We start from the raw sequence: 25,369 nt of genomic DNA on the forward strand, positions 1-25,369 counted from the left end.
TATATATATATATATATATATTATATACAAATATTAAACATCATTGAAAAATATTATTTTAAAGTTTTTCTTTTCGAAAGACTTATATATATATATATATTTATAGATTATATATGTATATCCTATATATATATATCTATATATATATATATATATATATAAAGGTTTTTGCCACGAAGGTGCTTGGCTATCTCGCTTTCCATTTTTTTTCTTCGTGGCAAAAACCTTTATTTATACATAGCATCACGTTTTATATACTTCGTGATCAAGTTATTTCATATATATATATATATAAATAAAAAATAAAAATAAAGGTTTTTTTTGCCACGAAGGAAAGGAAAAAATGAGCGAGTTAGCCGAGTACTTTCGGTCCTATTCGGACCCTTTACTGAGGCAGCAAAGGGTCCGAATAGGACCGAAAGTACTCGGCTAACTCGCTTTTCATTTTTTCCTTTGTGGCAAAAACCTTTATTTATACATAGCATCACGTTTATATACTTCGCGATCAAGTTATTCATATATATATATAGATATAATATAGTATATAGATATATATATATATATATATATATTATATATATATATATATAATATAATTAATATATATATATATATATATATATATACAATATATGTCAATATACGTATAAACATATTTACATATATATACATACATATACGTATATAAATATAGTATATATATATATATAATATATATATATATAGATATATAATATATATATATATATATACACAGGAACATTTTTCTTTCATATTTACGAAAATGAATAAAAAAAATTCGAATTATAAGTGATCAGCGCTTCGTCAGCGGTGGGATTCGAACTGCCGCCTGGTCGGATCACAACGACGTACAGCAGTGACTGTGACCACTGAGCCATCGATATAAATAGCCACCAAAAAGAGCCATTTACTTTCTAAGGTCATTTCACATTTTCCCTTTACCTTTTTTTTTGGACGAAATTCGCCCGCGGTAAACTTTCACCGAGTGACACTTTACGTAAAGGAACACGAAGTTTGGACGAATCTCTCTCTCTCTCTCTCTCTCTCTCTCTCTCTCTCTCTCTCTCTCTCTCTCTCTCTGTGTGTGTGTGTGTGTGTGTGTGTGTTGCGACGAACAAGGACAACTCCGGAGTGGAGGAAAATCGAGAGAAAGATTTCACTCTATTTTAGGGGAGAAAGTCTTTCGAAAGTGACACAGGAAGCTTCCCCTGCCAATGAAGTGAAAGTGACAGTGAAAGTTTAGCATTTCGTTAAAAGATTTCATTTTGTTACTTTTTAAAATCGGTTTGTAGTTTTCTGTGAAAGATAATTATTGTGCCGGTTCGGTCCGTCCGTCAGCACTTTTTCTGTCCGCACTTTTCTTCTGTCCGCATTTTTTTCTATCTGCACTTTTTTCTGTCCGCACTTTTTCTGTCTAAAATTTTTACTGTCAGCACTTTTCTGTCCCAACTTTTTTCTGTCAACACTTTTTCCGTCCACACTTTTTTCTGTCCGCACTTTTGCTGTCCGCAATTTTTTCTGTCCACCCTCAGATCTTAATTAAAAACCACTAAAGCTAAAGGGCTGCAAATTGGTACGTTGATCATCCACCCTATAATCATCAAACATACCAACTTGCAGCCCTCTAGCCTCAGTGGTTTGTATTTTATTCAAGGTTAAAGTTAGCTATAATCATGCTTCTGGCAACTATAAAGTTAGATAGGCGAAAAGTGTCATGGGACGCGACTCATACAGCATTATACCGAGACCGCCAAGATATAGATCTAATTTTGGTGGCCTTGATTATACGCTGTACAGAAAACTCGATTGCGCCGAAGAAACGTCGACGCATTTTTTATATGTTTATTTTCTTATTTTGTTCTTAAATGGATGTGTCAATTCGCTGCTGCCGGATATGATTAATTATTATATATACCTCCTTGGCTAAGAAAGTTTATAGTATCAACTTCTTCAATTTCTGAGAGAAGAGAGAGAGAGAGAGAGAGAGAGAGAGAGAGAGAATGAAATAAAAGACAGAGTGAAAATGAAATTAAAAGAGAAAATGAAATTAAAGAAAGAGAGATGAGAGAGAGAGGAAGAAAGTAAAAGAGGATGAAATAAAATAGAGACAGGAAAGGAGAGAGAAAGAATAGAGAGAGAGAGAGAAAATCTCATTTTCATAACGGTAACATACGGAAAGTTTCTTTTCACAGGTTCTGGCCCTCCCCCCCCCCCCCCCCCCCCAAACCCCCTCCCCCCCCCCCCCCACCAACCAACCCACGCATCTCCCCGCCTAACCCCTGATTATTCAGTAGCCATTTTCTCTCTCTCTCTCTCTCGTCTCTCTCTCTCTCTCTCTCTCTCTCTCTATACTTTTTTCCTCTCTTTTCTATTCTTTCCTCTCTTTTGTCTTTACTGCCTCTCTACATTTTATTTCATTCTCTTTTCTTTTCCTTTTCTCTCTTTTTTATTTCATATTCTCTCTCTCTCTCTCTCTCTCTCTCTCTCCTCTTTTCTTCTTTTCCTCTCTCATTTTTTATTTCATATTCTCTCTCTCTCTCTCTCTCTCTCATACACTTCCTCCTCCTCGGAATACTCCGGAGTGGAGGAAAATCGAGAGCAAGCTTTTCCCCCGGAGTGAGGAGGAGGAGGAGGAGGAGGAGGAGGAGGAGGAGGAGGAGGGAGTAGGAGGAGGAGGAGGAGAAGTGTATATCTGAAGGCCCCTTTCAGCTGGCGAGCGCCATTGTGCCAGAACTCGGGAAGTTATAGCGGTTGCTATTGAATCTGGCGGGGTTCTATTTTCACCATCGATACCTTTGTCTGATTCGTGTTTTTTCTCGTATTTTTTTCCTTCTTTTTTTATTCCTCCGTAGCACTTCTGGACCCTTCGGAAAGGGAAGCAAACAGGTTATAGGATGGAGGTCTGTACCTACCGTTTATTTTTTTGTATTTATTTATTTCGGTCCGTATGCCCTGCATCGTATGCATATACGCAGATATGCAACCACATGTCCGGTTGCGAGTCCAACTTTTTATTTAACTTATTTATTTATTTATTTATTTATTTATTTATTTATTTATTATGACCTTATTTCTTTCATCTATAATTTTATTTATTTATTTATTTGTCATTTTATCTATTTATCTATTAGGTATTTTATTTATTTATTTGTCCTTTTCTTATTTATTCATTCATTTATTACACAAAATTCTTCGATGGAAGTTACGTTAACGGTCTTAACTGCTGGTAAATGAACATATATATATATATATATATATATATATATATATATATATATATATATATATATATACTATATACCTATATATATATATATATATATATAACACATTTGTATGTATATATACAAATACATGAATATATGTCATATTCCTATTCAAAATTCAAACATAAAGCTGTCATCTAAAAAGCTTGCCCTGACACACACATCTCTCTCTCTCTCTCTCTCTCTCTCTCTCTCTCTCTCTCTCTCTCCTCTCTCTCTCTCTCTCTCTCAACAAGAGGAAACAGCTACGTTCTCTTTGTTGATACAAACACTTTCAGAAAGCCAGCAAAACAAGCACTCGCAAACGCTATGGAGTGCCCTGTCTTTTCCCAATACCCGCCCCCCCGCCATTCACCCCCACCCCTCCCCCCCCGCGCAACAAAAATTAGTGAAGGGTATTACCTGAAACAACATTTCAAACGGAGTCTGGAAAAATATAAGATACTTGAGGACAAAAAAAAGGTAAGTCTTTCTTGGCCACGACTCCGAAGATAAGTATTGGTGGGATTTTTTTTTTCTTTTTTTATTGTTTTTTTTTTATTTATTTATTTTTTACTTTTGTTTATTTATTTATTTTTTGAAGATTTTCTTCTTTTAAAGATTTTTTTTTTTTTTTTTGCTTTTTTGCTTTTTTTCAGGGTGAGATGGAAATTTAAACCATTAGGCTTTGATAGTTTAGGAGTGATTTTAAGATTGATGCATAGCTAATGTTACTAAAACAATAAATACTATTACAACTATAGCTGCCGCAGCGGGACAATATTATTATTATTATTATTATTATTATTATTATTATTATTTTTTTTTTTTTTTTTTTTTTTTTTGCTCTATCACAGTCCTCCAATTCGACTTGGTGGTATTTATAGTGTGGGGTTCCGGGTTGCATCCTGCCTCCTTAGGAGTCCATCACTTTTCTTACTATGTGTGCCGTTTCTAGGATCACACTCTTCTGCATGAGACCTGGAGCTACTTCAGCCTCTAGTTTTTCTAGATTCCTTTTCAGGGATCTTGGGATCGTGCCTAGTGCTCCTAGATTATGGGTACGATTTCCACTGGCATATCCCATATCCTTCTTATTTCTATTTTCAGATCTTGATACTTATCCATTTTTTTCCCTCTCTTTCTCTTCAACTCTGTGTCCCATGTATTGTGACATCAATGAGTGATACTTTCTTCTTGACTTTGTCAGTCAACGTCACGTCTGGTCTATTTGCACGTATCACCCTATCCGTTCTGATACCATAGTCCCCAGAGGATCTTTGCCTGATCGTTTTCTATCACCCTCAGGTTGGTGCTCGTACCATTATTTACTGCAAGGTAGCTGATGTTTCTTGCACAGGCTCCAGTGGAGGGCTTTTGCCACTGATCATGCCTCTTTTTGTACTGGTTTCTGTGCAAGCCGCCGGGCATTCACTTGCTATGTGGTTTATGGTTTCATTTTTCGTATTGCACTTCCTACATATGGGAGAGATGTTATTTCCGTCTATCGTACTTTGAACATATCTGGTTTCTTAGGGCTGATCTTGTGCCGCTGTTATCATTCCTTCAGTTTCCTTCTTTAGCTCTCCCCTCTGTAGCCATTGCCAATTGTCATCGCTGGCTAGTTCTTTAGTCTCTCTCATGTATTGTCCGTGCATTGGTTTTGTTGTGCCAGTCCTTCTTGTTCTTTCTGTCTTTCTCCTGTCTCTGTGTATTCTGGGTCTTCGTACTATTTTATTGTCCTTCTTCCCATGCACTCTTTAGCCACTCGTCTTCACTGGTTTTCAGATATTGCCCCAGTGCTCTGTTTTCATGTTGACGCAGTCCTCTATACTTAGTAGTCCTCTCCCTCCTTCCTTTCGTGTTATGTATAGTCTGTCCGTATTTGCTCTTGGGTGTAGTGCTTTGTGTATTGTCATTTGTTTCCCTGGTTTTCTGATCTATGCTGCGGAGTTCTGCCTTCGTCCATTCCACTATTCCTGCGCTGTATCTGATTACTGGCACTGCCCATGTGTTTATGGCTTTTATCATATTTCCACCGTTGAGTTTTGACTTGAGTATCGCCTTGGATCCTCTGCATATATTCTTTCCTGATCGTGTCCTTTCATCTCTTGGTGTTTTATATCTCCTCCTTCCATTATTCCCAGGTATTTGTATTCCTGTCTCAATCTATGGTGTTTTGATGTTTGCTCCCATCTGGTAGATTTATCCCTTCAGTTCTCGTTACTTTGCCTTTTTTGTATGTTGACTAAGGCGCATTTTTCTATATTCCAAACTCCATTCTGATGTCCCCAGATACAATCCTTACAGTCTGGATTAGGGTATCTATTTCCTTGATGCTCTTACCATACAGCTTGATGTCGTCCATGAACATCAGATGGTTGATTTTGTTGCCTCTTTTCTTGAGGTGTTGGTACCCGGCATCCATCTTCTGTAGTACTTTTGTCATGGTGGGAATCATGGCTACTACGAAGAGTAGTGGGGACAGTGAGTCGCCCTGGAAGATCCCTCTCCTGATATTAACCTCTGCTAGTCTTATTCCAGAGCTTGTAAGTATTGTATTCCAGTTGCGCATGTATTTTTGAGAAGCTGATGGTATTTTCCCTCTGCCCCATATATTTTCAGGCATTCTATTAGCCAGTGTGTGGTATCATGTCGAAGGCTTTCTTATAGTCCTATCCTGCCATGCTTAGGTTGGTTTTCCTTTTCCTACCTACTGTTCTTCATTACCAGTTTTGTCTATCAGGAGCTGGTCTTTTGTGCCCCTACACTTCCTTCTTGCAGCCTTTCTGTTGGTAGGGGATGGTGTTTGTCTCCCTCTAGGTAGTTGTATAGCCTTTCACTGATGATACCTGTTAGTAACTTCCACATTATTGGTATGGCAGCAGGTGATAGGCCTTTAGTTACTGGCTATATTTCCTTACTCCTTGTCTTTTTGTACTAAGGATGTTCTTCCTGTGGTCATCCATTTGGGGTGCTTGGTGATTTGAGATACAATGCTGGAGTTGTTCTGCTATTCGTGGGTGTAGGCCTTGAAGTTTTTGAGCCATATCCATGGACTTCATCTGACCTGGGTTTTCCAGTTTGGCATTTTTCTTTAGTTGGTGTCTGACTGTGTCTGTCGTGATCTCTGTGAATCTTTGTTTTTAATTCTCCCTGTTCTTCTTCCTTGACTTCCTGGAGCCATGTTGCATGTTTGTTGTGTGATACCGGATTGCCTCCATATGTTTTTCCCAGAGTCTCTTACTTGGTTTCGGCTTCAGGAATTTCTGGGTGGTTGTCTTCCCCTCTTAGTTTGGCTGTATAGTCTTTTCTGGTTGGTTCCGAATAGTTTGTTCTGTTGGTATCCCTTATTCCTGTTCATGTACCGTTGGATCTTGTGTGCTTTGGCCCTTAAGCCTCTGTTTTTACATCTTCTATTGTGTTGTGTTTAGTCCCCTCTCTTGTACTTTGTATTTCTCGTTGAGTTCCTCCCTTGTTTTCTTGCTTCTTAGCCTTTTTTCTGCCATCTCTTTCAGTTTTACTCAAGTCAGAATCTCATCACCATGATTTGCTTTTCCAGGCGCCTTTTCCAAGGAGGTTTTTGCTGTTTTGCTTTCTGTTGGGTTTGGTTGTGACGGTGGTGTTGGTGTTCGAATCCCCATCAGTTCTGCTACTAATCTTGCTCCTGCATATGTTCAAGTTATTTGTTTTTCTGTGATACTGGTGGTGTGTATTAGGCCCATTATTTCATTGACCTCACTTGTTTTCTCCCTTAATTTCTTGTGTTGTAGGCTTTCATGGAGGGGATCTTTGTTCTCTCTGTATCTGGCTCCATCCATTGTCTAATCTTTTCTACCCATTCCGTCCTCTCTGTTACTTCGTCGGTGTTTCTTCGTGTGTCGTTGTTTGATACTTCATCCTCCCTGTCGTCTTCTGTGGCATCGTCTCTCAGTTCGTCTTCGTGTAATTCGTTGTCGTGTGACATTTCCTTTCCAGTTTCTTCCTTTCTTTCTGTTGAGCCAGTTCTTTTTCTTTATGTTCCTTACTTGGTCTGCCAGCCACTCTGCTCTGTTTGGGGGGTGTTATTCCTCTCATTCCAGTATTTTTGATCAATCTTCTTCTATATCCTCTCTTGTCCGTCGGGTTGCTTCTGATGTAGCATCTCCATATTTTCCTTATTTTCTTCTCTTGTCCATTTCTTCCTTTTGCCTCTGTAGCTCCAATCTCAGGCTGTTGATTACTTTCGATTGTGGTGATCAGTTGCTGGATGACGAACCTCCAAGTACCTGACCGCGTCCCTTCCCCTTCATTGGGTTGAATACCTGGTTGCCGGACGAAGCTCCTCTGTTGCCAGAGGTTCCATTTACGTCGTTGTCGTTTATTCCTTCATTTCTTTCCATCATTGCTGGATTTTTGGCTATTTAACCCATAGCTGGACCCTACACCCCATCAGGGATAGGTACTCATTTACAGCTGAGTAGACTGAGGAAATTATTTGGTAAAGATCCTTTCCCAAGGAATCAACGCCGAGGAGAGCGTCACCCATCCAACGACTGACCAGCCCCAATGTTGCTTAACTTGACTTAAGTCTATTGAAGACCTAACCAACTCCTCCACGGCGCCACATATTTTATTATTATTATTATTATTATTATTATTATTATTATTATTATTATTATTATTTTTTTTTTTTTTTTTTTTTTTTTTTTTTTTTTTTTTTTTTTTTTTTTTTTGTTTTTTTTTTTTTTTTTTTTTTTTTTTTTTTTTTTTTTTTTTTTTTTTTTTTTTGCTCTATCACAGTCCTCCAACTTCGACTGGGTGGTATTTATAGTGTGGGGTTCCGGGTTGCATCCTGCCTCTTAGGAGTCCATCACTTTTCTTACTATGTTGCCGTTTCTAGGATCACACTCTTCTGCATGAGACCTGGAGCTACTTCAGCCTCTAGTTTTTCTAGATTCCTTTTCAGGGATCTTGGGATCGTGCCTAGTGCTCCTATGATTATGGTACGATTTCCACTGGCATATCCCATATCCTTCTTATTTCTATTTTCTGATCTTGATACTTATCCATTTTTTCCGTCTCTTTCTCTTCAACTCTGGTGTCCCATGGTATTTGCGACATCAATGAGTGGATACTTTCTTCTTGACTTTGTCAATCACGTCACGTCTGGTCTATTTGCACGTATCACCCTATCCGTTCTGATACCATAGTCCCGAGGATCTTTGCCTGATCGTTTTGTTTTCTATCACTCCCTCAGGTTGGTGCTCGTACCACTTATTACTGCAAGGTAGCTGATGTTTCTTGCACAGGCTCCAGTGGAGGCTTTTGCCACTGAATCATGCCTCTTTTTGTACTGGTTCTGTGCAAGTGCCGGTCATTCCCTTGCTATGTTGGTTTATGGTTTCATTTTTCGTATTGCACTTTCCTACAATATGGGAGAGATGTTATTTCCGTCTATTCGTACTTTGAATATATCTGGTTTCTTAGGGCCTGATCTTGTGCCGCTGTTATCATTCCTTCAGTTTCCTTCTTTAGCTCTCCCCTCTGTAGCCATTGCCATTGTCATCGCTGGCTAGTTTCTTTAGTCCTGTCTCATATTGTCCGTTGCATTGGCTTGTTGTGCCAGTCCTCTGTTCTTTCTGTCTTTCTCCTGTTCTCTGTATATTTCTGGGTCTTCGTCCTACTTTTATTAGTCCTTCTTCCCATGCACCCTCTTAGCCACCTCGTCTTCACTGGTTTTCAGATATTGCCCCAGTGCTCTGTTTTCAATGTTGACGCAGTCCTCTATACTTAGTAGTCCCTCTCCCTCCTTCCTTTCGTGTTTATGTATAGTCTGTCGTATTTGCTCTTGGGTGTAGTGCCTTGTGTATTGTCATTTGTTTCCTGGTTTTCTGATCTATGCTGCGGAGTTCTGCCTTCGTCCATTCCACTATTCCTGCGCTGTATCTGATTACTGGCACTGCCCATGTGTTTTATGGCTTTTATCATATTTTCCGGCGTTGAGTTTTGACTTGAGTATCGCCTTGAGTCTCTGCATATATTCTTTCCTGATCGTGTCCTTCATCTCTTGGTGTTTTATTTTATCTCCTCCTTCCATTATTCCCAGGTATTTGTATCCTGTCTCATCTTATGTGTTTGATGTTGCTTCCATCTGGTAGCTTTATCCCTTCAGTTCTCGTTACTTTGCCTTTTTGTATGTTGACTAAGGCGCATTTTTCTATTTCCAAACTCCATTCTGATGTCCCCAGATACAATCCTTACAGTCTGGATTAGGGTATCTATTTCCTTGATGCTCTTACCATACAGCTTGATGTCGTCCATGAACATCAGATGGTTGATTTTGTTGCTCTTTTCTTGAGTTGGTACCCGGCATCCATCTTCTGTAGTACTTTTGTCATGGGAATCATGGCTACTACGAAGAGTAGTGGGGACAGTGAGTCGCCCTGGAAGATCCCTCTCCTGATATTAACCTCTGCTAGTCTTATTCCAGAGCTTGTAAGTATTGTATTCCAGTTGCACATTGTATTTTTGAGGAAGCTGATGTATTTTTCCTCTGCCCCATATATTTTCAGGCATTCTATTAGCCATGTGTGTGGTATCATGTTCGAAGGCTTTCTTATAGTCTATCCATGGCCATGCTTAGGTTGGTTTTCCTTCTCCTACTGTTCTCATTACCATTTTGTCTATCAGGAGCTGGTCTTTTGTGCCCCTACACTTCCTTCTGCAGCCTTTCTGTTGGGTAGGGGATGGTGTTTGTCTCCTCTAGGTAGTTGTATAAGCCTTTCACTGATGATACCTGTTAGTAAACTTCCACATTATTATTATTGATTATTATTATTATTATTATTATTATTATTATTTCAGTAGATGAACCTATGCAATGGAACAAGCACACTGGGACATTCACTTGATATTCAGCAATAACAAAGTTATTTTCATTATTAAAAACTCATTATTGGACGCTTCAGTCCCGAAATACTCTCAATGCCAATTCAATCCCTTAAATATATTCCGGGTAAAGCGTTAATTACCAAATATTATTATGATATATATATTATATATATATATATATATACTATATATATATATATATATATATATATATAATTAAATAGCCACATGACGGTGAAGAATCAAAGACCAGTACCAAGCGCTTTCGTGTATTGCGTACGACTTCTTCGGGTACGCAATACACGAAAGCGCTTGGTACCTGTCTTTGATTCTTCACCTTTCATGTGGCTATTTACGTACATATTTTTGTCCACGTGCTGTTTGGTGACTTATTGCTGAATATATATATATGTATTATATATCACATATATATTCGAGATGACGGTATATCACCGCCCGCCCTCTCTCTCTCTCTCTTTTTGGAATTATTCCTTCCAGCACGTATCCTAACCTCTCTCTCTCTCTCTCTCTCTCTCTCTCTCTCCTCTCTCTCTCTCTCACTTTTTCTTCGTTTTCTTTTCTCCGATGCCCAATTGGAAATGTAACCCTTCGTATTTGCTTTTAATCATCTTTATTCCATTTCTTCTTTGTACCTTCTACGCAACAACCAATAAACTTGATCCTCAGCCAATCACGAACGACCCCAGTGATATCGGATGCAGATATTTACCGTCAATAAAAAAAAATATGTTTGTTGACTAATCGTATACGAATAACTCCACATATTTAAGTAAATGAATAACGGCAATGAAGGTAAATACAAATAAAAATGTAATGGCTGTTCCATATTAACTCTGAACAAATTTGTTCCAGGGAAAATGATTCATTTCCAATATCAATTCATCACTGTCGTTATTAAAGCATGGAATAGAATAGGAAGAAATGGAATAAAGATGATTGAAAGCAAATACGAAGGGTTACATTTCTCATTAGGGAACTAATAAGAAAAAAAAGAAAACCGGAGGGTGAGGTGCGTAAATATACAAAAGGAGAGAGAGAGAGAGAGAGAGGAGAGAGAGAGGATAGAGAGAGAGGATTAAGCAATTTCGGAAGGAATCATTACGAAGCGGTTAAGGAAGATGGGAGAAAAAAAAGAAAAGAAAGGAGAGAGGATAGTTCGTACAATCAGGAAAGAATTACATGCTGACATGAGGAGAAGAGAGAGAGAGAGAGTAGAGAGAGAGAGAGAGTAGACGGGGGAAGAGAGAAGAGAGAGGATAAGCAATGGAAGGAATACATACGAACGGTTAAGGAAAGAGAGAAAGGGAGAGAGAGAGATAGGTTGGGACAAATGCAGGAAAGAATTACTCCATGCTGACCAATGAGTAGAGAGTAGAGAAGAGAGAGAGGGAAGATAGGAGAGAGAGAGAGAGAGAGAGAGAGAGAGAATAAGTGCAAAGAAGTATTAAATCCAAAGAGATAAGGTTAGAGAGCGAGGGAAAGAGATATATAGTCTGGGATAAGTGCTGGAAGGAATTATTCCTTGATGACAATGAGAGAGAGAAAGAGAGAGAGAGAGAGAGAGAGAGAGAGAGAGAGAGAGGAAAGCTGGTGCTTTCTTAAGGTGGATCCTCTTTATAACAGAGGGTGAGAGTTTACTTGAACGGGAACGCCGTCTCTTAATAAAAAGGAGGTGTGTGGGTGGGGTGGGGGGAGGGGTGGCTTTAACCCCTCCACCACCACCCCCTCTCCCTCCCTTTCCCAGCAACCTGTCCTGTGTGTGGAGGGATATTCCCTCTTTAATAGCAGAGATTATCCGGGCTACGAAATAATATGGTGCTTGCAAACGGGAATGCTAGTGATTTTGCTTGCGTTATCTTTGCTTGTAGGTGACAGTCTCTCTCTCTCTCTCACACACACACAAACACACACGAACACACGCAAACACATTCCTTATCTGTTTGTATTTATTTCTTCCGGCATTATCATTTCTCTCTCTCATTCTCTAATATACTAACACACACACACACTTTATCTGTTCGTATTTATTCTCTCTCTCTCTCTCTCTCTCTCTCTCTCTCTCTCTCTCTCTCTCTCTCTCTCTCTCTCTCTCGCCTGGAAACTGCAGAGCGAAAATGCCTGGATTGAACGAGTCCTCCGAATCCAGCCCAGTAGTGGGCGTAAGCATATGAGACCTCTTGGAAGGACTCGAGGCAATTCAAAATCACTCCCTTGCAAACAGAAAAAGCTTTCTTTTTTGGAGAGCATTAACCGCCCCCCCCCCCCCCTCCCCTTGCGAGGCTACGAGTAGATGTAATGAGAGAGAGAGAGAGAGAGAGAGAGGGTGGGGGTGGGGGTCTTTAACTATGTAAGAATGTACGTTGACAATCTTCTAAACACAATAGAATTTGAATTCCAGTCAGAGAGAGAGAGAGAGAGAGAGAGAGAGAGAGAGAGAGAGAGAGATTAGAAAATATGGATAAAAACTAAAACTAATTTTCCCAAAATATCAGCTATAGGCCGTAAAATGAAAAGTAACCTTGTGACAGATTTCTGTAGTGTACTTGTGAAGATATAAATATAAAGCATAACACTTGTTATTCATCTATGACACTCAGTTTACAGTACGAAACCTTAACACGAGAACTCTCTCTCTCTCTCTTTTCATTTCATTTCTTTGTCTTTTATTTCATTTTTCTGTCTTTTATTTCGTATTTTCTCTCTCTCTCTCTCTCTCTCTCTCTCTCTCTCTCTCTCTCTCTTTATTTCATCCTCTCTTATCATTTAATTTTTTCTCTGTCTTTATTTCATATACTCTCTCTCTCTCTCTCTCTCTCTCTCTCTCTCTCTCTCTCTCTCTTCTCTTTCATCTCTATATTTCATTTTTTCTATTTCTCTCTCTCTCTCTCTCTCTCTCGCTCCTCTCTCTCTCTCTCTCTCTTTCATCCTCTCTTATCATTCATTTTTTCTGTCTTTATTTCCTCTCTCTCTCTCTCTCTCTCTCTCTCTCTCTCTCTCTCTCTCTCTCTCTCTCTCTCTCTCTCTCTAGTCATTTCATTTTTTCTCTGTCTTTATTTCATATACTCCTCTCATCTCTCTCTCCTCTCTCTCTCTCTCTCTCCTCTCTCTCTCTCTCTCTCTCTCTCTCTCAAGCAGCCTCCGCCTTGGAGAAAAATACTACAGGTAAGCATAAAACAAGAAGAAAAAAAATAAAAAAATAAAATAAAAAATAAAAAAATAAAAAATCTCAGAAATGCTTCAAAGCTTTCCTTACTGGTAAAATCACTGGTTTGGTAACAAACTCATGCATTACACCAATGCTAGACCTTTAACCTATACAAATGATGCATTCAAATGATAGATTGAACAAAGAGCGAATCAGCGTGGACTGATTATCATCAACGGACAATGCTTTGAAGATCATATATGTTCGAATTTCAGCCTCATCATCATTATAAACATCATCATCATAATCACCATTACAACGAAACAAAAGACGCACTACAGAGGGCAAACGCTCGCACGCACACACACACACACGCATGCGCAAACACATCTGCAAAAAAAGAGAGCAGTTTAATGAGCTCGTTTACCGATACGTGCCCTGCATTGATTACGACACAATCGGTTCTGTGTGTGTGTGCGTGTGTGTGTGTGTGTGTGTGTGTGTAATTAAACCACAACATTTGTAAATGATATTCACTTTTCCTTTGATCGTTTCATGGTTAGTTTGACAGCAGTGATTAACCAGGGAAATTAGCGCAAAATCTATCAAACCATTGCTTCCCCTTTAGTGGCGTCGAAATTTCGCTGATTTCCTACGGTACCGTGAACGGTGATGATACGTAACGGAAGTACTTTAGTACGTACTGTGCTATATTGCAAAGTTCGCTCCTGAAAAAAAAACGTAATTCATTCCTAGATGTCATAGTATGACCTGATTACAACTGATTACAATGACACCGTAACGGTAACTGATTCACACTGCAATATTGTAGTATTCACTGTACTATAGTGCAATATCAAGCTCATAAAAATAATACAATTTCATTAGTTGATGCTAATTTTCTTCTAAAAAATACTATCTTGGTTATTATCTGACCTGTATGCAACCGGTTAAAAAAAGAAAAAAGAAAACATACAATGCAAATATCATATGACCTAATTACACCTGATACTTTGTGAATTCGGAATCAAAAACTATCATCAGACATAATGGCGTAACAGAATTGCCTTCATTTGATATGGCCATATTCCGACACTTGAATCTTTCAAACTTGAAATCTTTATTCAAAGGCCAAATCCTGAAAAGATTAAAACCATCGTTATATTCCTAACGTAATGTAATTTGCTAGTTTTGTCTTTATACAAGTAATACGTGGTAATGATTTATTTTATTCCTTTGAATGCCATTCGCACATACTTGCAAACATACAGCATATGCCTCATGATCTAATAATAATAATAATAATAATAATAATAATAATAATAATAATAATAATAATAATAATAATAATAATAATATAATAATAATAATAATATAAGGAGAAACCCCTCTTTCATGTGTGTAATATTGAAAGTGATAGCTGCATTGGATCCATTCAGTTTATATAGGTTGTTTTCTGTCTCTCAAATAATTGCTTTTTCATGGTTACTGCATTCTGCCAGTAACTCTCCAATGTTCCTCATTCTCTGGTAGGGAAAATAATTGCAAACTAGGGTAATTTTACATAGGAAGAATGCATAAAACAGTTAGAGAGTAAATGCTACTGCTACTGGTAACTTGAATATGGGGTTCACATTCCGTAGATTATCCCGCTATAAAACATCAGGTTTCTCTCCTAACCTAAAGCTCTACGGTGTATGAAACCCAGATTTCAGTTACCGGCTTAATTACAATTTAATTGTAAATATTTCCCTCTCCAAAGAATGACGGACATCCGCGAGTTGCTGATAGAATGCAGAAAGCCTGGAAAAGCAGTTACTAAAATGATAGAAAAAATCTATATGAAATTAATGCAGCTGATGCAGCTATAGAATGATAGAAATAATTCTATATGAACTGGATGCAGCTATCAATAATAATAATAATAATAATAATAATAATAATAATAATAATAATAATAATAAAATAATAATAATAATAATAATAACAGTTGGGAAAATGTTGAAGAAATTAGTCTTAAAGAAGCAGCTATGCGAATTTCTTAAAAAACAATGTCTTAAAAATGACTTAAGTGAACGAAAATTATATTTGTCTCTACAGTTAGATTTGAAAAATGTTACGTAATTAACATACAATTTTATCATCGTAAATATTGATAAATCGAATGTGTTAAACAAACGAACATTATCACTTTTCATTCCTCATATTATTAGGCCACAATAATAATGCAAAATGCAAATCTTTCATGCAGAGAAAAATGAATGCACAAACAAACTAAATATAATTATGGACGTCGGTAATGCAAGCTTAGGTAGCAAGTGGCTTTTCATTTTCGTTTCTAATTGAGGGAATCACTCTAATCGTCCCCACGCTACCCTACAACCCCCACTAACCCCAAACCCCCTTCCCCCCCCACCCCCACCCCCCTAAAAATGTACCAGCTTCGTATGCTGCTTAGGTAACCGGCATTAAGTGTAACCCATGAAAGTCCGCCGAGCTTAGGCTATTATGACTCAATATTGCCTTAATGTGAGTCATATCTCCCCTTTATGACCTCCGCAATCCCATTCGTTAACAAAAAATTTTACTCACCTTGTTATAATATACATACATGCACATACACAAACACACAAAACACACATCGCATATACAATATATTACTATATATATATATACATATATATATACATACATATATATATATATATATATATATATATATATAGTATATATATATATATGTATAAAGGTTTTTTTGCCACGAAGGAAAAAAAAATGAAAAAACGAGGTTGGCCGAGTACTTTCGGTCCTCAGTAAAGGGTCCGAATAGGACCGAAAGTACTCGGCCAACTCGTTTTTTCATTTTTTTCCTTCGTGGCAAAAAAAACCTTTATTTATACATAGCATCACGTTTTATATACTTCGTGATCAAGTTATTCATATATATATGTATGTATGTAATGTTTATGTATATATATATATATATATATATATAAATATAAATATACACACACACACGCACACACACACACACACACACACACACACACATATATTTTTATATATATATATATATATATATATATATATATATATATATATATAGTTTCACACCAATAATATAAATATCCAGGAAAAAGCAGACTATGTGTTGACTGGAATTTTTTTTTCACTACATAGCCTCTTAAAATAGTCTATTACTATTTAATATAAATATATATATATATATATATATATATCTATATATAGATATAGTATATGTATAAATATAGATATATAATACACATATATATAAGTATATATATTTCTTATGTATACAATTCAAAGATATATAGGGAAATTTAACAGAGATCAACAGACATAAAATCGAAAAAGAAACCTGATCAACAATGCAAACAGTTGGACGCAAAATCCTTAACAGTGAAATGAGAAAAACATTTAGAATTCAAACAGTGTTAGAATTATTACCACCATTTTCACGAATCATTAACTGATTATCGGCGCACCACAGTCTTTATAAATTCGATGTTTTTTTTGTTTGTTTTTTTCCGACTGAATTCACCCACTCATTCATTCACGTACCAGTGAACAGGCGTTCCACTTTTGCAGATCAGGAATGGGATATTTCGTTAATAGCATCGATGAACTTCGTTATTTATTTGCCCAGGTTTCAAGGCATAAAAGTAACAAGTTGAAAAATGCGCCGAAGAAATCGAGTTTTCTGTACAGCGTATCATCAAGGCCACCGAAAACAGATCTGCCTTTCATTGCTCTCGTTATAATGCTGTGTGAGCAGCGGCGAATGAAGCTTTAACCACGGACCGGTAGTGGCCTGTCCTCTATCGTTTGCCAGACGCATGATTATGACTAGCTTTAATCTTGAATAAAATATAAAATACTGAGGCTAGAAGGCTGCAATTTGGTACGTTTGATGACTGGAGGGAGGATGATCAACATACCAATTTGCAGCCCTCTAGCCTCAGGAATTTTTAAGATATGAGGGAGGATACAAAAATAATTAAAATTAAATTTGTGAAGCTAAAAGCCATGACTGTGAAATTATGAAAACATAAATAGTGAAGCTTAAATGTGAAGCTAGAAAATTTACAAATGTAAAATTATAACACTAGGCACTGTGCCCCCGTAGGGATGGGGGTTAGTGCCGTCAGTGCACCTCGTGCAGTGCACTATAGGCATTACATAAGGCTCTTTCAGCGTGCCTTCGGCTCCTAGCTGCAACCCCTTTCGTTCCTTTTACTGTACCTCCTTTTATATTCTCTGTCTTGCATCTTACTGTCTACCCTCCCCTAGTAACTAGTTCATAGTGCAACGGCTTTGAGATTTTATTCCTGTTACACATTTCACACCTTTTATTGTGAATTTCCGTTTCAACGCTGAATGACCTCATAGGTACGAGTCCTTGGTCTCTGACCTATGGACTATATTCAATCAGTAATAACTGTGAAGCAATAAAGGCCAAAATTCTGACATTTTAAAAGTAAAATCTGCGAAAACTTTTTGAAAATATAAAAGTCAAAAGTTTGACATTATAAAGTAAAAATTGTGATTTTGAAAAAATAGGTCAAAATTGGGAAATATTACAACCGCAAATTGTAAATTGAAACATAAACGTCAAAATTATAAACTAATCAAAGTGAAGATACTGATGTTACAAAGGAACACGTAAAACAATAAACTGAAAACTGTTAAATTCTGGAAACAAAATTTGTGACATTGAAAAATAAAAGTGAAAATACTGAAAGCAACATAGTCCTGAATACTGCAGTTATGTAACTTTTACAAAATAGGTCTCAGTTTTAATCATTGAAAACTGACAATCCTTGTTATACCACTGACTTATACAAGGAAATATATTTGTCTATATGGCCTAGTTTATTTGTAATCCTTAAATAAACAGCCCATGATTTTCTTAGTTGAAATTCATTTACCATTTTTCAGAAATAGAAATATTACAGAGCTAAATCCCTATTTCAGATTCCTAGTTGAAATTCAATTAAAATTTTCATTAAAAAAATACACTATCTCCCTATCTGAGAATCAATAGTATAAATAAATTTTGAATAAATAAATAAATATACCGATATCTCAGTATTTGAGATTCTCCGTAGACATTCTTTTTAAAATTTCATAAACAAAAAAACAAAAAAATAAAAAATCTCTCTATAAATTTACATTAAAAAAACCACCAAAATCTCCCTATTTGTAAATCAATAATTTCTAGGTTAAATAACACTATCCATTTTCATTAACAAAAATATTACACAATAAATTCTCCCCATTTGAGAATCAAACTCCCACAAACAGAACAATGATGACTCAGCAATCCGCCCTTAAATCATCAACACAAGAATTTTCGAAATGAAATATCACAACATATCACAGATAAAATAACCTCTGTGACGGGGCCGCCACCCCCTCTCCTGATATGTCAAAACATATACTGTCACAATTTTTCCACGTGGGATTTTGTCAATAATATTGCCGTTTTTATCTCTTTTTTTATTTTCTTTTTTTGCTTATTTTTTTTTCTTTATTTTCTGTCCATTTGTTTTATTTTTATGTTTGGTGGGTATCACCAACAACGAAATTAAAAACTGAAGACCCAGATATGTGACCCATATTGGAATCATTGGGTCTGTGCCAGGATGGGTTTGTATTGGTTGTAAATATAAGTGTATATATATATATATACTACATCATACATACATATATATCTATATATATTATATATATATATATATATATATATACATACATACATACCTACATAAACACATACATCTATATATACACAATGTATATTCTATATCGTTTGCCGAGTCGGTAACGTTACTTAAATCCTCATTTCTCTTCTGTGCGCTGGTTCGAATCCACGAGGGAACGAGAAAATTATTACCAATAAAAAAATTCACCTTCAGTTAAAATAATATGAAAATAATTAATTCCGAGGGTAGAGCGAAAATTGGTATTAAAGGCTATTTGTAAGCTTCATGCAATATATATTATATATATATATATATATATATATATATATATATATATAATATATATATAAACGAAAGAGAAGCATACTCCCATTTCGATCATCGTTTCCACCCTGACGTGACGTTCAGAAAGTTAAGTGCAAATTAATCGACATGCAATGTTCCCCGTTGCTTCCGTTGCATTCTGGGTACACTTAGCAATATTGCTATTGCGTGAAAATGAAAATGTTGCTGCTGGAAGGTGGCTCAGCCGGATAAAGCCGTTTCGACAATACGAATCATAAAGGATTTCAGAATAGACGTTGTGTTCGTAAAAATAGTTCATGTTTAAAAATATATATTGCGACCAGGGTGTTTGTGTATATATATATATATATATATATATATATATAGATATAATATATATATATACACACACACAAACAAAAAGTATGCAAAATATCCACATATACGCAATCACGCACATCACTTCTCTCAATATATCTGTACAAATATATAGATAGATATACACAGATAGATATAGTAATAGATAAATATAATACAAACAAAACAGATAGACAGACTGACAGACATACAACAAAAGCAATACACAAAATAGCCCACGATACAGAGGAGAAAAAAGAAGATAAAAAACACACAAGAAAAAAAAAAAAAGCAAAATAAGACGAAAGAAAGAGACAAAAGAAAAACAGAGCTTCCAGTCTTCCAGCAGTTTCCAGCGCGAAGAAAACACTTCCAGGCTGACTTACCTGGAACTAAAGCTTGATTTTTCCAGACATGTTAAAGCCACAAGACATAAGAAAATAAAAATGCAAAAAAGACAAAAGAAAGAGGCAAAAGAAAAACAAAGCTTCCAGTCTTCCAGCAGTTTTCAGCAAGGAGAATACACTTCCAGGCTGACTTATCTGGAACAAAAGCTTGCTTTTTCCAGGCATGTTAGAACAACAATACATATAAGAAAAATGAAAAAAGCCAAAAAAAGAAGACGAGAGAAAGACACAACAGAAAAACACAGCACCCAGTCTTCCAGGAGTTTCCAGCAAGAAAAAAACACTTCCAGGCTGACTTATCTGGAACAAAAGCTTGCTTTTTCCAGCATGTTAGAACCACAATACATATAAGAAAAATAAAAAAAAGCAAAAAAAGAAGACTAGAGAAAGACACAAAAGAAAAACACAGCATCCAGTCATCCAAGAGTTTCCAGCGAGGAAATAACACTTCCAGGCTGACTTACCTGGAACAAAGGCTTGCTTTTTCCAGGCATGTTAGAACCACAATACATATAAGAAAAATATAAAAAGCCAAAAAAAAGAAGACGAGAGAAAGACACAAAAGAAAAACACAGCATCCAGTCTTCCAGGAGTAGCCAGCGCGGAGAAAACGCTTCCAGGCTGACTTACCTGGAACAAAGGCTTGCTTTTTCCAGGCATATTAAAGACACAATACATATGAAAAATAAAAAGGCAAAAAAGACAAACAGCTTCCAGTCTTCAAGCAGTTTCCAGCAAGGAGAAAACACTTCCAGGCTGACTTACCTGGAACCAAGGCTTGATTTTTCCAGGCATGTTGATGGAGATGAGCGACCCGAGAGTCTTCTTGTGCTGCTTGTAGACAAAGTAGAGCGTCAGCTCGTCGTGCAAAGTCGAGGCGATCTGTCAAAAGGAAAGAAATACTTCGAATTAATTATTGTTTTATGCCTCTCTCTCTCTCTCTCTCTCTCTCTCTCTTAGTATATAATGTCCAAGGGATTACAATTCTTATACACACAAAAAGGCACCGTCACACTAACATTATTATTATTATTATTATTATTATTATTATTATTATTATTATTATTATTATTATTATTTATTATGTAAGTTTTCCACAGATACAGTCACTTCATCTGTTTGATACATATAATTAAGCAGTAAACTATGTGTACACACACACACACACACACACACACACACACACACACACATATATAATATATATATATACACACACACACACATACACAATATATCTACATATATAAATATACAGATATACACAATACATATATATATATATATATATATATATATATATATATATATATATATATATATATATATATTTAGAGAGAGAGAGAGAGAGAGAGAGAGAGAGAGAGAGAGAGAGAGAGAGAAAGTAGTTTGGCAGTGAGGTCTACTTGCAACCAGCCACACCCCCAACACCCCCACCCCTCTCCCCACCCCTCCCAATATCCCTCTTTCACTTCTCTTCCCCCCTAACCCCACCCCTTCCTCTCCCCCCTCCCCCACACTCGCCATTCCCTCTCGGAATCTATTTAGGAACCGATCCACCCGCAATTCCATTTGGTCCAAGGCGAAGCCATTTTCCCTGCCTTTTGGATGATTCAATAGCATATTTCCCCCAGTTCTATTACTTGCCCCGTTTTGTTTTTCTTCAGAGAACCTCTTTTATTCTATTTCTCTTTTCTTTTTTTCTTCTTTCTTTCTTCTCACAGTTTCCTTCCAATTCCATCTTTCTCTTCCTCGACTACTTTCTCCTTAAGCCATCGAAAGGAGGAATTGTCTTATTTTTGTTTTGTTTTCTTTTTTTAATTAATATTTTCTTTTTATTCATTTTGTTCTTCTTTCTTCTGTCTTTAATATTCTTTCTCTATTTACTTCTCCTTTCTTCTGTCTTTGATATTCTCTCTTCTCACCGTCATCTTTCTCCTGAATCCATCGGAAGGAGGGATTCTCTTTTATTTTCTATTTCTCTATTTTTCTTTCCTTTCTTCTCTCTCTATTTTCTTCCACTTTTTCTTCTCTCTCTATTATCTTCCATTTTTTTCTTCTCTATTTTATTCAATTTTTTTCTTCTCTATATTTTCTTTCATTTTTCTTCCAGTATTTTTCTTTCTCTATTTTCTTCGTTTTTCTTCTCTATTTTCTTCATTCATTTTCTTGTCTCTCTATTTTCTTCCATTTTTCTTCTCTCTCTATTATCTTCCATTTTTTCTTCTCTCTATTTTCTCCATTCTTTTTCTTCTCTCCGTTTTCTTCCATTTTCTCCTCTCTATTTTCTTCCATTCTTTTTCTTTTCTTTCTATTTTCTTCTCTCTCTCTATTTTCTTCCATTATTTTCTTCTCTCTTTTCTTCCATTGTTTTTCTTCTCTCTTTTCTTCCATTGTTTCTCTTTTCTCTTTTCTTCCATTGTTTTTCTTCTCTCTTTTCTTCCATTTTTTTCTTCTCTCTATTTTCTTCCAATTGTTTTATTTCTTCCTCTCTTTTTGCTTTCCATTGTTTCTTCTTTTCCTCTTATTCTCTCATTTCTTTCTTCTCTCTCTTTTCTATTCCATTTTTTTTTTTACTTTTTCTTCTCGTATATGAAAGAAAAAGCCAATCGTCCTTTTCGCCTCAAGACATCGAAAGGAGAAATTTATTTATTTATTTATTTTGCTATTTTTTTTTCTCCATCGAAAAGCAATCGCTGGATTAACATAGATCTAAAATTGCTTGTTACGAAGGCAATTTCAATCCCCGTACTCGACGACGGCGACGTCTTGGGAAACAGGGACAGTTTGTCAGCTGATCGGAATAAAACACGTTTTTGAAAAGGACAGATTAAAGAGAGAGAGAGATTAAATCTCTCTCTCTCTCTCTCTCTCTCTCTCTCTCTCCAGTCTGTCAGACTCTTTCTCTTGACACGTACAGAATATATGGATATCTGTTGCATATATAAATATATATGTATAGTATATACACATAAATACAGTGTATACATTTGTGTATACACAGTAATCCCCGGAAATCATGCAACGTCCCGTTCAAAGAGATGTATCAGTAATATGTCTTCTTTATTATATATTCCAAACATTTCAAAAGCTACGCTTTTCAAAACTTACATGAAAATGAAAACTATTCCTATCAAAGTAAGTAACGGCTTCTTTTTACCTTATTTGTCATATATGTTACAACTGGTTTTGTTACAGTCAGTATCTTTCTAAAAGGTACACTCTGAGAAAAAAAAGACTGTAGGGAAACGGAAAATAAACTGAATATATATACAGATATATATGTATATATAGAGTAAATATGTGTGTGCGTGTGTGTGTGTGTGTTTCAGGGCCCGTATCATGATCTCTATGACTTCAAACGGAAAGAGACCATCAACTCTTCGGCAATTCGTTCAAAACCGAGACGAATTCTCGTGCTGATAATCCCTCGATAAAGGAAATGAAGACCCCCCTACCCCTCCCCTCACTTCCCTCACCCCTCCCCTTCCCCCACCCACAAAATAAAGAAACAATCCCCCCCCCCCCCCCCCCAACAACAGCTGAGCTATAACAATCCAACGAACCAATATTTTCTTTGCAATATTATCGGGATTAAGGCAAATCCCTTGTCGGTCGGTTTGGCCGGAAAAAATAAAAAAAATAAATAAAAAAAATAAGCAAAAGGGGAAGATTTTTATTTCCCGTGTATCAAAAGCATTTCATGTTTGGAATCAATCATCCCCCGAGGAGGATTTGAAATTCATTTCGGGAATTGAGTAGAGAAGAAGAAGAAGAAGAAGAAGAAGAAAAGCTTTGATAAACGTTTGGAGAAAGACATTACCGAGGCGGTTGGGCAGACTGACATACAGAGAGATAACTAAACTCTGTTAAGGATAGACAGGGATAGATAGAGAAGAAAGAGAACGAGAGATAGAGAGGAAAGAGAACGAGAAATAGACAGGAAAGAGAACGAGAGATAGGGAGGAAAGAGAACGAGAAATAGACAGGAAAGAGAACGAGAGATAGGGAGGAAAGAGAAAGAGAGATAGAAAGGAAAGAGAAAGAGAGATAGGGAAGAAAGAGAAAGAGATATAGAGAGGAAAGAGAACGTAGATAGAGAGGAAAGAGAAAGAGAGATAGAGAGGAAAGAGAACAGAACGAGATAGAGAGAAAAGAGAGATAAAGAGGAAAGAGGACGAGAGATAGAGAGGAAAGAGGACGAGAGATAGAGAGGAAAGGGAACGAAGATAAAGACGAAAGAGAACGAGCTATAGAGAGAAAAGAGAACGAAGATAGAGAGAAAGGAGAAAGAGAGATAGAGAGGAGAAAAGAGAAAGAGGAACTGGAGATAGGAGGACATGAAAGAGCAGACGGTGGATAAAGACGAAATTAAGAGACACATAGACAGGAATAGATAGAAAGAAAAGAGAAAGTGGGAGTAATAAAACATAATAACAACTGAACTGGGAATGTCGCTGGGAAAATAGATAAAACAAACAAGTAACACAGATATAAGAAACATAAAAAAAATAGGAGAACAAAGAATCATTAAAATGTGACATCAAATTGTACATTTCCATCTTTGATAAGATATGATGCTCTTTCGCCAAAATCCTTTTATTAAAGTTTAAAAATCATCGTTAATCGACTAAATGCTTCATGGAAATTTTAATAATAATAATGTAGGTACTTTAAGAGAGCAAAAGTTGAAGTGTTATAAACTTCGCTTAGCTACGACATTCCTCAAGAAAAGATGGTGTCTGCCAAAGTCACTCCTAATTAAATGTGAATCATAATAAACGCAACTTGACTGGAAAATAATCCCCTACCCACCCAACCCCCCAACGCCCCCCACAAAAAAAAAAAAAAAAAAAACGGTCCTCCAATTCAGCGGGCGACCGTCTCCAAGTCGCCATTTCCAGGAGGCTGGAATCAACAGCTGTCTGGAACTCCAGGGTTTCTCAGCGTCTCTGACCCAAGCAGAGAGACTTGACAAATCGTCAGACCCATAACTTCAAATCCCAACACCCCACCCCCGCCCCCGCCCCATCCCTACCCCACCGACCCCCCTAAAATAAAAATAGGGTCAAACATACATACTTGCAAGCATGAATGTTTTGGACGAGTCTTCTTAAATGGAAAATAATTAAGTTGCATTAGACCAGAGAGAGAGAGAGAGAGGGCGAGAGAGAGAGAGAGAGAGAGAGAGAGAGAGAGAGAGAGAGAGATGGTTGCACTAGTTCGATGGTCCTTCGATATACAAAAAGACTGTCACGCAATGCAATGTAGTCGTATTAATATACAATA

At 36.6% G+C, this 25,369-nt stretch overlaps 1 protein-coding gene across 1 annotated transcript in view; it reads right to left on the bottom strand.

Annotated features, from left to right (window-relative positions):
- Window positions 1-25,369, bottom strand: part of LOC135200076 (uncharacterized) — a 148,725-nt gene that overhangs the window by 120,944 nt on the left and 2,412 nt on the right. Inside the window, exon 2 of the mRNA XM_064228412.1 lies at window positions 20,846-20,962. Coding sequence (XP_064084482.1) covers window positions 20,846-20,962 — 117 coding nt within the window. The remainder of the gene's footprint in view (window positions 1-20,845; window positions 20,963-25,369) is intronic.

Source organism: Macrobrachium nipponense, chromosome 11 (assembly GCF_015104395.2).
Source record: "Macrobrachium nipponense isolate FS-2020 chromosome 11, ASM1510439v2, whole genome shotgun sequence".
Classification (NCBI taxonomy): Eukaryota; Metazoa; Arthropoda; class Malacostraca; order Decapoda; family Palaemonidae; genus Macrobrachium; species Macrobrachium nipponense.